This window comes from Podarcis gaigeae (assembly GCF_964106915.1).
Source record: "Podarcis gaigeae genome assembly, chromosome: 13".
Taxonomy (NCBI): Eukaryota; Metazoa; Chordata; class Lepidosauria; order Squamata; family Lacertidae; genus Podarcis; species Podarcis gaigeae.
In genome coordinates this window covers 3,413,157-3,427,187 of record NC_139689.1, presented here as the reverse complement: position 1 = coordinate 3,427,187, position 14,031 = coordinate 3,413,157, and the positions used below count along the sequence as shown (strand labels likewise).

At 49.6% G+C, this 14,031-nt stretch overlaps 1 protein-coding gene across 1 annotated transcript; it reads left to right on the top strand.

Annotated features, from left to right (window-relative positions):
- The first annotated feature begins 873 nt into the window (after window positions 1–873).
- TMEM95 (transmembrane protein 95) lies at window positions 874–11,214 on the top strand. The gene is made up of 7 exons (XM_083707179.1): window positions 874–1,332; window positions 2,922–2,978; window positions 3,513–3,593; window positions 5,890–5,910; window positions 7,023–7,103; window positions 7,738–7,825; window positions 10,533–11,214. The coding sequence occupies exons 1-7, from the start codon at window positions 1,077–1,079 to the stop codon at window positions 10,576–10,578; spliced, it is 630 nt and encodes a 209-aa protein (XP_083563305.1). The 5' UTR covers window positions 874–1,076; the 3' UTR covers window positions 10,579–11,214.
- Window positions 11,215–14,031: the final 2,817 nt, after the last annotated feature.

Sequence of the window (14,031 nt, the reverse complement as noted above, 5' to 3'; positions counted from 1 at the left end):
GAGGAAGCAGCTGAGGAACACGCGAAGGAAGAAGGCACAGAACTGGGGGAATTGGTGTGGGATCAGGGCCAGATTTACGTATAAGCTAAACAAGCTATATAGCTTAGGGCCCCACTCTCTTGGGGGCCCCAAAATATTAAAGGAAAAAATAAACAAATGTACATTTCCAAAATATAAGATAAAAAACAAATTAAATAAAACCTACACACAGCAACAGTGTTTTGTGTTGTGTAGGCTCCTATGATGTCAGTCATGGGCCCCGCCTGCTAGCCTGCTCCCTAAAATGTCACTGGTTTGCTCCTTTCTATATAGAGGGTGCCTACATTCTGCATGGGGATGTGGGTGGCGCTGTGGGTTAAACCACAGAGCCTAGGGCTTGCCGATCAGAAGGTTGGCGGTTCAAATCCCCGCGATGGGGTGAGCTCCCGTTGCTCAGTCCCTGCTCCTGCCAACCTAGCAGTTCAAAAGCACGAAGTGCAAGTAGATAAATAGGTACCACTCCGGCGGGAAGGTAAACGGAGTTTCCATGTGCTGCTCTGGTTCGCCAGAAGCGGCTTAGTCATGCTGGCCACATGACCCGGAAAAACTGTATGTCGACAAACGCCGGCTCCCTCGGCCAGTAAAGCGAGATGAGCTTTGCAACCCCAGAATCGTTGGCGACTGGACTTAACTGTCAGGGGTCCTTTACCTTTCATTCTGCATAGACTGGTTGCATGGCAACATGTGCAAATGGCTTGAGATACCTCTGAGGTCCATAAATGACCATATAGCATATATTTGACACCAAAAACAGCGGCAATTTGTTGTTGACAAAGGACAGCTGGACGCAGGGAGGGAACCACCAGAAGGCTCTTGGAGCTGGACCTCAGTGTCCGGGCTGGACGATGGGGATGGAGACGCTCCTTCAGGTATACAGGACCGAGGCCAGAGTTGTCCCTTTATGAAAGGAACCCCCACCCCCGGGACTCTGGAACCGGTTGCCCGGGCGGCAGCTTAGAACCCCAACCCAAAGAACCAAAAGGGTTCTGGAATGTGTTCTGCCAGCCACGCCTACAGCTTTTCTGGTGGGCCCACCGATGGCCCTTTCCAAAGCGTTCTCCACTCCGAGGGCTCTGGGACCTGCCTCCCGGTCGCCCGCGACTCTGGCTCTCCTGCTCCTCATCCTCGCCAGCGAAAGCCCCGAGACGGAGGGGTGCATCCACTGCGGACTCCATTCCAAGAACCTGAAGACCCGCTTTGCCCACCTCTGCGCCCAATACCGAGAGCGTTACAGCCAGGCAAACTGTACCGGTTATCCCTGGGGCAGAGAGTCCTCCCTGGGCTTGGCCTTAGGTAGAGAAAACAGGGCTCTTTGGGGATGTCTGGCAAGGGACAGGATTTATTATTGTTGTTGTTTAGTCGTCATGTCCGCCTCTTCGTGACCCCCTGGACCAGAGCATGCCAGGCACTCCTGTCTTCCACTGCCTCCCGCAGCTTGGTCAAACTCATGCTGGTAGCTTCGAGAACACTGTCCCACCATCTCATCCTCCGTCGTCCCCTTCTCCTAGGGCCCTCCATCTTTCCCAACATCAGGGTCTTTTCCAGGGAGTCTTCTCTTCTCCTGAGGTGGCCAAAATCTTGGAGCCTCAGCTTCAGGATCTGTCCTCCCAGTGAGCATTCAGGGCTGATTTCCTTCAGAATGGAGAGGTTGGATCTTCTTGCAGTCCATGGGACTCTCCAGAGTCTCCTCCAGCACCAGAATTCAAAAGCATCCATTCTTCGGCGATCAGCCTTCTTGATGGTCCAGCTCTCACTTCTATACATCACTACTGGGAAAACCACAGCTTTTACTATACGGACCTTTGTTGGCAAGGGGCTTTTTAAGATGCTGTCTAGGTTTTATTATTAGCAAGTAGTTAACGGCAACGATTAGAACATCACTGTTATTATTTCTGTACACACTGATGGAACATCACTGTTAGTATTTCTGTCTGTATCGTGGAACATCACTATCATTAGTTTTGTATGCATGACCGGAATGCCACTGTTATTATTTCTGTATGCATCCCATTAGCATAGTCGCTTGGATCAATATTATTAGCGGTAATAATAACAATATATATATGGGTGGCAACAGGGGTGGGGCTCCCCCTATATTTCCCTGTGGGCTATTATCTCTTTGGGGGGCAGGTTTCCACATGCTGGTGGTGGGTGGAGCCAGAGGGGGGAAAGGGGGCAGAGCAAGAGATAATAATAATAATAATAATAATAATAATAATAATAATAATAATATGAATTTCTAGGTGGTCTGCATTCCAGTCAGGCAAAAGCCCAGAGGTTTCTACATGCACACAATCACTCGTATATAATGCTGGGTGGTTCGGGACAAACAAATGTGCTTCTCCCTCCATAGCTGACCTGTGGAACTCAATCCCACAAGAAGTAGAGATAGCTGTCAAAAATCAGACAAACTAAGGGGAGATACCACCACAGTTCTTTGGAGTGTTTGCGTTTTTCAGAATCCACTGAAGTGCTTTCGTAAGCTCGTTATTCCTCAGAGCTGGGCTGGACCTCAGTGTCTGGGCAGAACGATGGGGGTGGAGACGCTCCTCCAGGTCTACTGGGCCTTTGAGGCCGTTTAGGGCTTTCAAGGTCAGCCCCAACACTTTGAATTGTGCTCAGAAACATCCTGGGAGCCAATGTAGGTCTTTCAGAACCGGTGTTATGTGGTCTCCCAGTCCCCAGTCCGGCTGCCACATTCTGGATTAGTTGTAGTTTCTGGGTCACCTTCAAAGGTAGCCCCACGTAGAGCGCATTGCAGTAGTCCAAGCAGGAGATAACCAGAGCATGCGCCACTCTGGAGGGCACCAGGTTGGGGGTGGCAGGTGTTGCAGACCCCCGTGGCTCATGTGAGGCTCCCCTTTCTTCCCTCCCACCTGCAGATGACATGTCCCTGGATCTTTTGCTGGAAAAAACGCACCGAGTCTTCCGGGTTATAGGTAAGGAGCAGTTTGGATTGTGCAGATTTCAGAGGGTGGCGCCCTCTTGGGACAATGGGCTTAAAATGAAGGAAGGGGGGGTGAAAACTTTTGCATCAGTCTAGTGAAGCTGCTGTTGGTGGTAGCCGTGGCGCTGTGGGTTAAACCACAGAGCCTAGGGCTTGCCAATCAGAAGGTCGGCGGTTCGAATCCCCGCGAGGGGTGAGCTCCCGTTGCTCAGTCCCTGCTCCTGCCAACCTAGCAGTTCGAAAGCACACCAGTGCAAGTAGATAAATAGGTATCGCTCCGGCGGGAAGGAAAACAACGTTTCTGTGCGCTGCTCTGGTTCGCCAGAAGCGGCTTAGTCCTGCTGGCCACATGACCCGGAAGCTGTACGCTGGCTCCCTTGGCCAATAAAGCAAGATGAGCGCCGCAACCCCAGAGTCGGCCACGACTGGACCTAATGGTCAGGGGTCCCTTTACCTTTAACCTTAGGGAAGCTGCTGTTGGTGGTAGCAGTGGGATTATAATCCTCTCGTCCCTTCTCCCCACCAGAAATAAACCAGAGCCTCGCTGATTTCCCAAAGTTTTGGAACTGGCTTCATGAAGTCAAGATACCAGAGCAGAGCAGGGAAGGTATGTGAAAGGATCTTCAGTCTGAAACCCTGTCTGTATTGGGACCGGCTCTGAAATTTTAAAAATACATCTCAGTCACATAATGTGTCTTAAAAACAGAGTATGCTTCTGGGCATGCGCAAAGTGTGTTTTCCCTCAAACGTGAGGTTTCCCTTATGCTCACGTGCGTGACATCAGGACGTCAAAATATCACACGCATAAAGAATAAGTACATAAATGCTTATTTATACCCCTCCCTCGCTGGCAGGGGAGGACTCACAGCGGCTAACACCAAATACGAATTACAATAAAACGTAATAGAAAAACCACCACCACCACCAAACAGTTAATTAAAATATGGCTTAAAATTCAGCTTAAAATGCAGCCTCATTTTAGTAGTAGCCCATAAATCAAGACCATAAAGGGAGGAAACATCAGATATTCTGGTCCTACATGTCTCAGCAAAAAAGCCAAGGGAAAATTTATATACCAAATCCCATATAAGGGGTTGTCAGATCGAGTCCAAACAAAAGGCCAGGCAGAACAGCTCTGTCTTGCAGGCCCTGCGGAAAGATGTCAAGTCCCGCAGGGCCCTGGTCTCTTGGGACAGAGTGTTCCCCCAAGTCGGGGCCACTACTGAAAAGGCCCTGGCCCTAGTTGAGACCAGTCTAACCGCCTTGTGACCTGGGACCTCCAAGGTGTTGTCATTTGTGGACCTCTCTGCGGGGCGTACCAGGAGAGGCGGTCCCATAGGTACATGGGTCAACCGTCCCTTATTTGGCGGGAAAGGGCTTTAAAGGTCAAAACCAGCACCTTAAATGTGGGGTTTCGCTTATGCTCGCGTGCGCGACAACAGGACGTCACAATATCACACGCATGACATTGACCCCCCCAATGGCCCTTGCAATCTAGCGCCCCCTGCCCCTAACTGTTCCCCTATGAAAAACTTCACCGCACCCCACTGCTGCAGCCCAATTGCTGAAAGGAGAGAGGCTTTGTCGCCATATCGCACCTCTGCTCAGAGATTTGCCGATTTGCTACGGGGTGTTGCTCTCAGTATCTAAAGCCCTTAACAACCTGGGACCGGATTCACCTGTGAGATCGCCTCGCCCCATAAACGCCCCACTTGACCGCTTTGATTGGCAGAACTTTCGCTGTTTCCACACGCTACCTGTTCTGCATTATCTGGGAACTAAATCTTTTGTTGTGGCAGCGCCGACACCTTTGGAACTCCCTGCCACTTGACACCAGGCTGTCCTCCTCTTGGCGCCTGCTAAAACCACTGTCGCTTGGACAAGCCTGCTCAGACATGTAGAACGTGGGTGTATGTTTCAGTCTGCTCTTTAGTTTATTGCCGGTTTTTGGGTTGGTTTTTAAAAAACTGTTTTCACTGATCATTTCATTGTTTTGTTCTCTTTGCAACCTGCTTTGAGGGAATTTTTTTTTTTTAAAAAAAGTGGTGTGTAGATTTTATGAAATGAATGAATGAATGAATCATAATCTCACTCATCTGGGATGAGAGGGAAGAGGGTAATTTTTTCCTCTCAGAATCTGCCCCCTAGGGCATAGGAGAAACAATCTGAATTATGCGTGTGGGTGACTAGAAACAGCACTCCCCAGATTGAAAAGCATCATTCACTCCAGAAACCTCCAGGGTCCCTATCCTGACCTCACAACATAGCTGTCAACCGTCCCTTATTTGGCGGGACAGTTCCTTATCCCAGCGCCGTGTCCTGCTGCTGTCCCTTATTGTTGATGTCCCTTAAATTTCCCGGGTTTCAAAGGAAGCAGCTCCTCTCCCTCCCTCCCTCCCTGCCGGCCAGGGAGGAGGGAGGCTCCAGCTGTGTTGCTTGGCTGCGTTGCTCACCCAATAAGGAGTCTGAGAACGACTGGGGGGTGGAGCTTGCATGCCTTGGGCCAATCAAATCGGCCGCGTTGCCTGGGGACTCGCCTTTGCTCAGCGCTTCCCAGCGGAGAGGGGACGGTGGTTTTCCTTGCTGCATCCCCTTTGCCGGGTTGCTGCGCTGTGGGAACCACCGCTTGAAGCTTCGTTTGGCTGCTGGCTGGGCTTTCTGCCTTTGGGTCGGAGGGGCTCAGAAGTTGAACATACCTGTGCTCTGAAAATCCCTTATTTTGGCTGCTGATCCCTTATTTTTGAGGCTGCTGGTCCCTTATTTTCAAATCTGTAAGTTGACAGCTATGCCTCACATTTTCCAAGGCAGGGACCAGCCCCAGTCCCTGATAGCAGGCTGGAAAAACTAGCTTGCTAGATGACTGAGCGTCTTGCAAGAAATCTCTTTTCTCTTTTCTCTTCCAGCGCTGTGCCCTCCGGCTTGCCGTAAGTTCCGGGGACGGGACGGCAGAACAAGAAATACTGGGATCAAGAGCCCCACCTTTATAAAAGATGGGGAACCCCCCCTCCCTTATTATATCCCTTTTCAGTGATGGCTCCCACCTGGTGGAATGCTCTGTCCCATGAGACTAGGGTCCTTCAGGATTTAACCTCCTTCCGCAGGGCCTGTAAGACAGAGCTATTCCGCCTGGCCTTTAATTCGAATCCAGCCTGATCTTTTATTCCCCTTCCTTCCCTTTTTATGAAGATCACCCGCTCTGAGACCCCACAGCTAATTCTCCCCTGGCCTCCTCACTGGCCCAAGTAGGACCGACTCAGCCAGCTAGCCCCGGGGATTATCTAATTGATTTTTTTTATTGTTATTCATGTTTTTATAATGTATTTTATGCTGCTTTTATAATTAAGTGTTTTAAAGTGTTTTAAATTTGTTGTTAGCCGCCCTGAGCCTGGTTTTTGAACCGGGAAGGGTTGCACAGTGAATAGGAGGCCTGGGTTCGGTCCGTAGCTGTCAATTTACAGATTTGAAAATAAGGGACCAGCAGCCTCGAAAATAAGGGGTCAGCAGCAAAAATAAGGGATTTTCATGCCGCAGGTATGTTTGACTGCTGAGCCCCTCCGAGCCAAAGGCAGAAAGCCCAGCCAGCAGCCAAACGAAGCCTCAAGCGGTGGTTCCCAGAGCGCAGCAACCCGGCAAAGGGGATGCAGCAAGGAAAACCCCCGTCCCCTCTCCGCTGGGAAGCGCTGAGCAAAAGCGAGTCCCCAGGCAACGCGGCCGATTTGATTGGCCCAAGGCATGCAAGCTCCACCCCCCAGTCGTTCTCAGACTCCTTATTGGGTGAGCAACACAGCCAAGCAACACAGTTGGAGCCTCCCTCCTCCCTGGCCGGCAGGGAGGGAGGGAGAGGAGCTGCTTCCTTTGAAACCCGGGAAATTTAAGGGACATCATCAATAAGGGACAGCAGCGGGACACAGCACTGGGATAAGGGACTGTCCCGCAAATAAGGGACGCTTGACAGCTATGGTCCTTCCCCTCCATCAGAGGAGGTAGGGGGTTCTGAGGCCTCTGCCCCGGACCTGACCCCCTTTCCCATTTCCAGAGGGATCAGCCTTGGTGTGGAACTGTACCACTTGCCGGAGAGTAGAGCTGCGCTGCTGGGATATGAAGACCTGTTACCCAGGTGAGGAGCTTCTCTCTCCTTTGCTGCCATAATTAATAATGATAATAATAATATTTATACCCCGCCAGTCTGGCTGGGTTTCCCCAGCCGCTCTGGGTGGTTCCCAACAGAACACTAAAAACAGGGGGGGGAAATCAAACATTAGAAAGCCCCCTGTCTCTTATGCAAACCCTCTGGGTGTGCCATTCCCGCCCCTCCTTGGCCAGTCCTTGCCCCCTCCCTCCCTCCCTCCCCTTTTATCTTCCAGGGTCCACCCTACTTGCCAAGGACTTTGGCAACCTTCCAACTGTACCTATTTTCCAGGGACAGCCCCAGATTGACAGACACCATCCCGGTTTCTGGTTTGATCCCTGTATGTCCTGCTTTCCCTTCGAACCGGGCACAGGGCCTTCTTGGTGGTGGCGCCCTCCCTGTGGAATGCCCTCCCAGCAGATGTCAAGGAAATAAACAACTAGCTGACTTTTAGAAGACATCTGAAGGCAACCCTGTTTACGGAAGCTTTTAGTGTTTGATGTTTTATTCATTATTATTGTTGTTGTTGTTGTTATTTTGGGAGCCACCCAAGACCTTCCTGGTCTCTTCCAAGCACCCCTTCCTCTCCTACCCATTTCTCTCCCTCTTTTTCTCCCCACAGAGGGCGGAGGTCTGGAAAAAATCACCCGGTTAATCTGCTCCATCTCTGGGTCCTGCCTTTTCCTGGGCATCGTCTCTTGCGCTCTCGAGTAAGTGGGGCACCCCATGGAGGAGGTTGGGGGCAAAGGGGGAGGGGCATTGCTGATAAGAGAACCTCAATTAATGGCATAATTGACAGTACAGTGGTGCCTTTGTTCTCAAACTTAATCCGTTCCCGAAGTCCGTTACAAAACTGCCCTGTGGAACTCCCTCCCACCAGGAAATAAAGAACCACCTGACTTTTAGAAGACATCTGAACGCAGCCCTGTTCAGGGAAGCTTTTAATATCTGATGCAATAGTGTATTTTAATATTTTGTTGGAAGCCGTCCAGAGTGGCTGGGAAAGCCCAGCCAGATGGGGGGTATAAATAAATTTTCTTCTTCTTCTTCTTCTTCTTCTTCTTCTTCTTCTTCTTCTTCTTCTTCTTCTTCTTCTTCTTCTTCTTTCGAAAACCAAGATGCAGCTTCTGATTGGTGCAGGCGCCCCAGAAATAATAGCCGACAGCTGCATTGGGTGTTTGGCTTCCGAAAAACGTTTGAAAACCAGAACACTTAACTTCTGGGTTTTTGGTGTTTGGGAACCAACTTACCACTTTATTCGCTGCTGCAATTCTGTCCTGCCTTTCCTCCAAAGAACATGATCCACTTTTGACCCTCACAACGTCCTGGGAGTCAATGTAGGTCTTTCAAGACCGGTGTTATGTGGTCTTGGTGGCCGCTCCCAGTCCCCAGTCTAGCTGCCGCATTCTGGATTAGTTGTAGTTTCCGGGTCACCTTCAAAGGTAGCCCCACGTAGAGCGCATGGCAGTAGTCCAAGCGGGAGATAACCAGAGCATGCACCACTCTGGCCAGTCAGACAGCGGGCAGGGAGGGTGCCAAAATGGTATTGTCACAGCAAAGGAGAGAGGTCTGCCGGCAGTTATGGGTCACAATGGCTCTACAGAATCCACATGTTCTATAGAACCTCCATTCTCAATAGCAGTCTATCTTTGAAGACCAGCTTCCTGGGGAGCGGGAGCAGGGGAGGCCTGGGGCCTCCACAGGCCGGCAAGATATACTGTAAAGATAAAGGTAAAGGGACCCCTGACCATTAGGTCCAGTCGTGGCCGACTCTGGGGTTGCGGCGCTCATCTCGCTTTATTGGCCGAGGGAGCCGGCGTCCAGCTTCCGGGTCATGTGGCCAGCATGACTAAGCCGCTTCTGGCGAACCAGAGCAGCGCACGGAAACGGTGTTTACCTTCCCGCCGGAGCGGGACCTATTTATCTACTTGCCCTGGTGTGCTTTCGAACTGCTAGGTTGGCAGGAGCAGGGACTGAGCAACGGGAGCTCACCCCTTCGTGGGGATTTGAACCGCCGACCTTCTGATCGGCAAGCCCTAGGCTCTGTGGTTTAACCCACAGCGCCACCCGTGTCCCAAGATGTAGTTAGGTTTAAATTTCCGCATCAGAGCAGAAGAATAGAAGAACAGCCTGCTGAATCAGTCCAATGGCCTATCTAGTCCAACATCCTGTCCTCACAGCAGCTGACCAGATGGCCATTAGGGGAACCCCGCAAGCGGGTCCTGAGTTCAAGAGCAGCACTCTCCCCTCCTGTGGTTTCCAGTGTCTGGCATTCAGAAGCATCCCTGCCTCCACCTGCGGAGCGCAGTGAATTTGCCCTGTCCCCTTTTTATTTTATTTTTTTCATTTTTTTAATTAATTTTCCAGAAAATTTTTAAACAAACAAACATACATATATCTCAGCTGTATTTAAACTAAACTTCATAACATTGTGAAGTGACTTCCTCGTATCCCTCGGGTTGGATTTCAGTGTAAATCATTTTAACAGTTTTCCAGTACAGTGGTACCTCGGGTTAAGTACTTAATTCGTTCCAGAGGTCCGTACTTAACCTGAAACTGTTCTTAACCTGAAGCACCACTTTAGCTAATGGGGCCTCCCGCTGCCGCGACGCAATTTCTGTTCTCATCCTGAAGCAAAGTTCTTAAGCCGAGGTACTATTTCTGGGTTAGCGGGGTGTGTAACCTGAAGCGTATGTAACCTGAAACGTATGTAACCCGAGGTACCACTGTACCTAAATTCTTAAAACAATTAACTTATTCACTTAACATCTTTTCCCCCCTTTACATTTCAACTTTAAACATGTTAATTCATCACATTATGCAATTAAATCCTAAGCCTATCTGATACTTGCAGGCACTCCAATTAGTTTAGTTTAACATATGTAAGTAAATAGTCTTTAAATTTCATCCATTCTTCCTGGTAGTCCTCCTTCTGGTTAGGGACTCTTCCATTCAGATCGGCCAGTCCATCACCTTCATCTGCTATTCTTCCATTGTTGGTACTTCTTGTGTTTTCCAATTCTTAGCTAGTAAAATTTGAGCGGCAGTTGTGGCATACAAAAACAGTATAACATCTTTCTGTCCCCTTTTTAAAGCCATCCAGGCTGTTGGCCAATGCTGCCTGCTGTGGCAGGGAGTTCCGCAGTCTAACTGTGTGCCGTGTGAAGACATCCTTCCTTTTCTCTGCCTTGAATCTCCCAGCCAGTGTCTCTGGATGCAACCGTGTGTGTGTGTGTGTTTGTGTGTGTTCTCCACACCTGTTTCGCGACACCAGAAGCGTCACAACACCACACGCACCCGGCATAGTTTCTGAATGAATCACTCTGCAAAGAAACGAAAAGAGAAGGGTGGGGGGAAAGGGAGTCTGTGCAAACCGGTTTCCCCCGATGATGAATATTTTCCTTTCCTCTTTGGCAGGTTTTGGCTCCGCGCGAACACGAGAGAAGAGGAGGGGCCGGGATAGGAAAGGGGAGCAAAATGCTTGCAGGCCCCTCCATAATCTCCTCCTTTGCACATGAAGGGGGGGGGTGTTGTTAAAGAGTCAAAATACGTGAGGCACGAGCTGGAAGAACCGATGCTGGCGACACCCAACATCGTGCAAGCAATGTTCAGGACACAGAGGTCTTGGCTGTGACTGCGTCCCATAAGCACATGTGCAAAATAACTGCACTTTTTAAAAAAATGCTCAGATCTGCATGTAATTCCAAAAAAGCCATTTTTATTCAGTTATATATAGAAAAAAAACAGCACATATTCAGATGCAAACAGGAACACTAGAAAGCGCCGATATTTCCCCTCCTCTCCACTGCTATAACTCCCGAGGTGCAAAATTATCCCATGTTATGAAATGTAGATTTATTTATATTCCAGGTCAATCAGCCACAGGCTGATTAAAAAGGGCCTGGGGTAAGGAAATCAGAAAGTGGAGGTCTAAAAAAAAAAAAAAAGCAAACTCTGTTTGTGTTTAAAACGCCCAATCCATTAAATTATCGCCCGATTTAACGAGTTCCAGATTGAAGCAAATCGGGTTGGGCGGGGGGGAATTTATTTCATTGCCTTTGTTACAAATGTTGTGTCATAAAACCGAACCCTGCCTTGACGAATCTGCCTGGTTTTTGAAATACTTATTCGCGCGTTAACCTGTGGAACTCCCTGCCACAGGAGGACGGCTTTAAATTCATGGAGGAAGAGAAGTCGATTGGTGGCTACTAGCCAATATGCCAATGCTCTGAGAGGGCTTTTGAGGTCGGATCCTGCTCACTGGTTTCCCACGGGCATCTGGTTCCCCCCCCCCCCTGAGAACAGGATGCTGTCCAAGATGGGCCTGATCCAGCAACCTCTTCTATTCTGGAAGAACCAGGTGCACAAATATAGGCTCAAGGGCCTGTTGTCATTCAACGTCTTTATAAATGACATGGACGAAGGAGTTGAGGGGATGCTTGTCAAATTTGCAGATGACACTGTAATAAATGAAAATCTGCCCTTATTCCCTTATAGGGGACACAAGAGCCCTTATAGAGTCCTTTGTAGGTTCTCCATCGGTCAGAGAAAATAACAGAGGCCAACCAGAGAATATTGAGAAGCAAAGCAGCTAGTAAGTTATTGAACTGTTGCAACAAGGTGCCCCCCTCTCGGAGGAGGACCCAGAACCCAGGTGTGTCCGCCCTTATATAGACATTTTAAATTCCCCGCCCTGGAGTCCAAGACCACCCCCAGGCACATCATACCTACATCACAGAAGAGGCGGTCTACAGCAGAAATCTGAGTGCATTGTTTATCTCCTGTCTGGCAGGTTACCTGTTAATGGTCACTTGATTGGATGCCCTGGGGAGCCTGGCCAGTCTTTTGTAATGACAAAAATGCCCTGAGGATACCAGCCTGCCAACGGCTGCCCAGCCAATGCAAGTTCCGGAATGTGCAAAGGGTGTGTCTGAGCATGTGCAAAGGGCTGCTCGCCCGAGCTCGGCTTTTTCCGGGACTCGTGCTCATGCTCTCGGGCTCCTCTGCCGCCCGTTTTTGCAAACCGTTCAGAGCGCATCTGACGCACCGCTGCGCAACCCCAGCCGGCGTTTGGTGCGTGGGCTTTGGGAAACAGCCAGGCGCTTATGGACTGGCACCCGGCGGCTGGTGGAGAGAAAGAGACGCTGTGAGCCTTGCTAGCGCATGGCGGGTGGAAAGGGGGTGTGTGCTGAGATGCTTTGCTGTCAATGCGTTACATAACAGGCCCCAGTTAATTAGTGTTGCCTCCGCCAATTAAATGCTCAATTTACCAATTTGAAAACCCCTGGGGGGGGGGGGGGTTCTGCACTTTCTCAGATGCAAACCGGTGGGTTTTCTGGGTTCCTGTCACATCTAGCCCAACCCCTTCTTCTTCTTCTTCTTCTTCTTCTTCTTCTTCTTCTTCTTCTTCCTCTTCCTCTTCTTCTTCTTCTTCTTCTTCTTCTTCTTCTTCTTCTTCTTCTTCCTCTTCCTCTTCCTATTCCTCCTCCTCCTCCTCCTCCTCTTCCTCTTCCTCTTCTTCTTCTTCTTCTTCTTCCTCTTCCTCTTCCTCTTCTTCTTCTTCTTCTTCTTCTTCTTCTTCTTCTTGTTCTTCTTCTTCTTCTTCTTCCTATTCCTCTTCCTATTCCTCCTCCTCCTCTTCTTCCTCTTCTTCTTCTTCCTCTTCCTCTTCTTCTTCTTCTTCTTCTTCTTCTTCTTCTTCTTCTTCTTCTTCTTCCTATTCCTCCTCCTCCTCCTCCTCTTCCTCTTCCTCTTCTTCTTCTTCTTCTTCTGCGATCCCTCGCAGCCAAGTAAGATTGTCTTCCATGAACATGGTTTTAATAATGAGTCCATAAGTGACTGTGGAGGCCAATTCTGGATCCAAACATCCTTCCACAGTGGGGACATTGGTTTCCGGGCGGGAGTCCATCACGGTGTGGATTTGTTAGGAGCTCATCCTACACTCGAGTAGGACCCTGGTAGAGGCACATGCCTGACTGGCATGTTCTCTCCCTCCTGGCCGATCGTTCGGGAGCTTCAAAAGCTTTCTTCAGCCCGAACATCACAGCGACAGATGCCAACAGACACCGGCACACTTAGGGATCCGCAGAGTCTTCGCAGTTGCGTGACAGACCTCAGCAACTCAGCATTTTGGCTAAACTACTTTATTTTATGGGACGCGGGTGGCGCTGTGGGTTAAACCACAGAGCCTGGGACTTGCTGATCAGAAGGTCGGCAGTTCAAATCCCCGCGACGGAGTCAGCTCCCATTGCTCTGTCCCTGCTCCTGCCAACCTAGCAGTTCTAAAGCACGTCAAAGTGCAAGTAGATAAATAGGTACCACTCTAGTGGAAAGGTAAACGGCGTTTCCTTGCGCTGCTCTGGTTCGCCAGAAGCGGCTTACTCTTGCTGGCCACATGACCTGGAAGCTGTACGCCGGCTCCCTCAGCCAATAAAGCGAGATGAGCGCCGCAACCCCAGAGTCAGCCACGACTGGACCTAATGGTCAGGGGTCCCTTTACCTTTACTTTATTTACATATAAACACACACAGAGCACTGCAACATGACTCCCTCTCTCTCTAGCATCAGACAGCAAAGAGAAAAAGAACAAAGGACAATAGTCCCACTTCAGTGAACACAGGAACACAAACATCCTGTCTCCGTCACTTCCCACTCTGTAGAGTCAAAACATATGTAAAAAACAACAATCCCATGACTGCAATCACGGAGCAGGAATACTAACAGCCTTCCTCTTAGCACATTTCTCCCTTGCGTCCTGAGTTCGAGTGTCTTCAAAGTCCATTTACAGATAGGTAGCCGTGTTGGTCTGCCATAGTGTATCTGAAGAAGTGTGCATGCACACGAAAGCTCATACCAAGAACTAACTTAGTTGGTCTTTAAGGTGCTACTGGAAGGAATTTTTTTTGTTTCAAAGTCC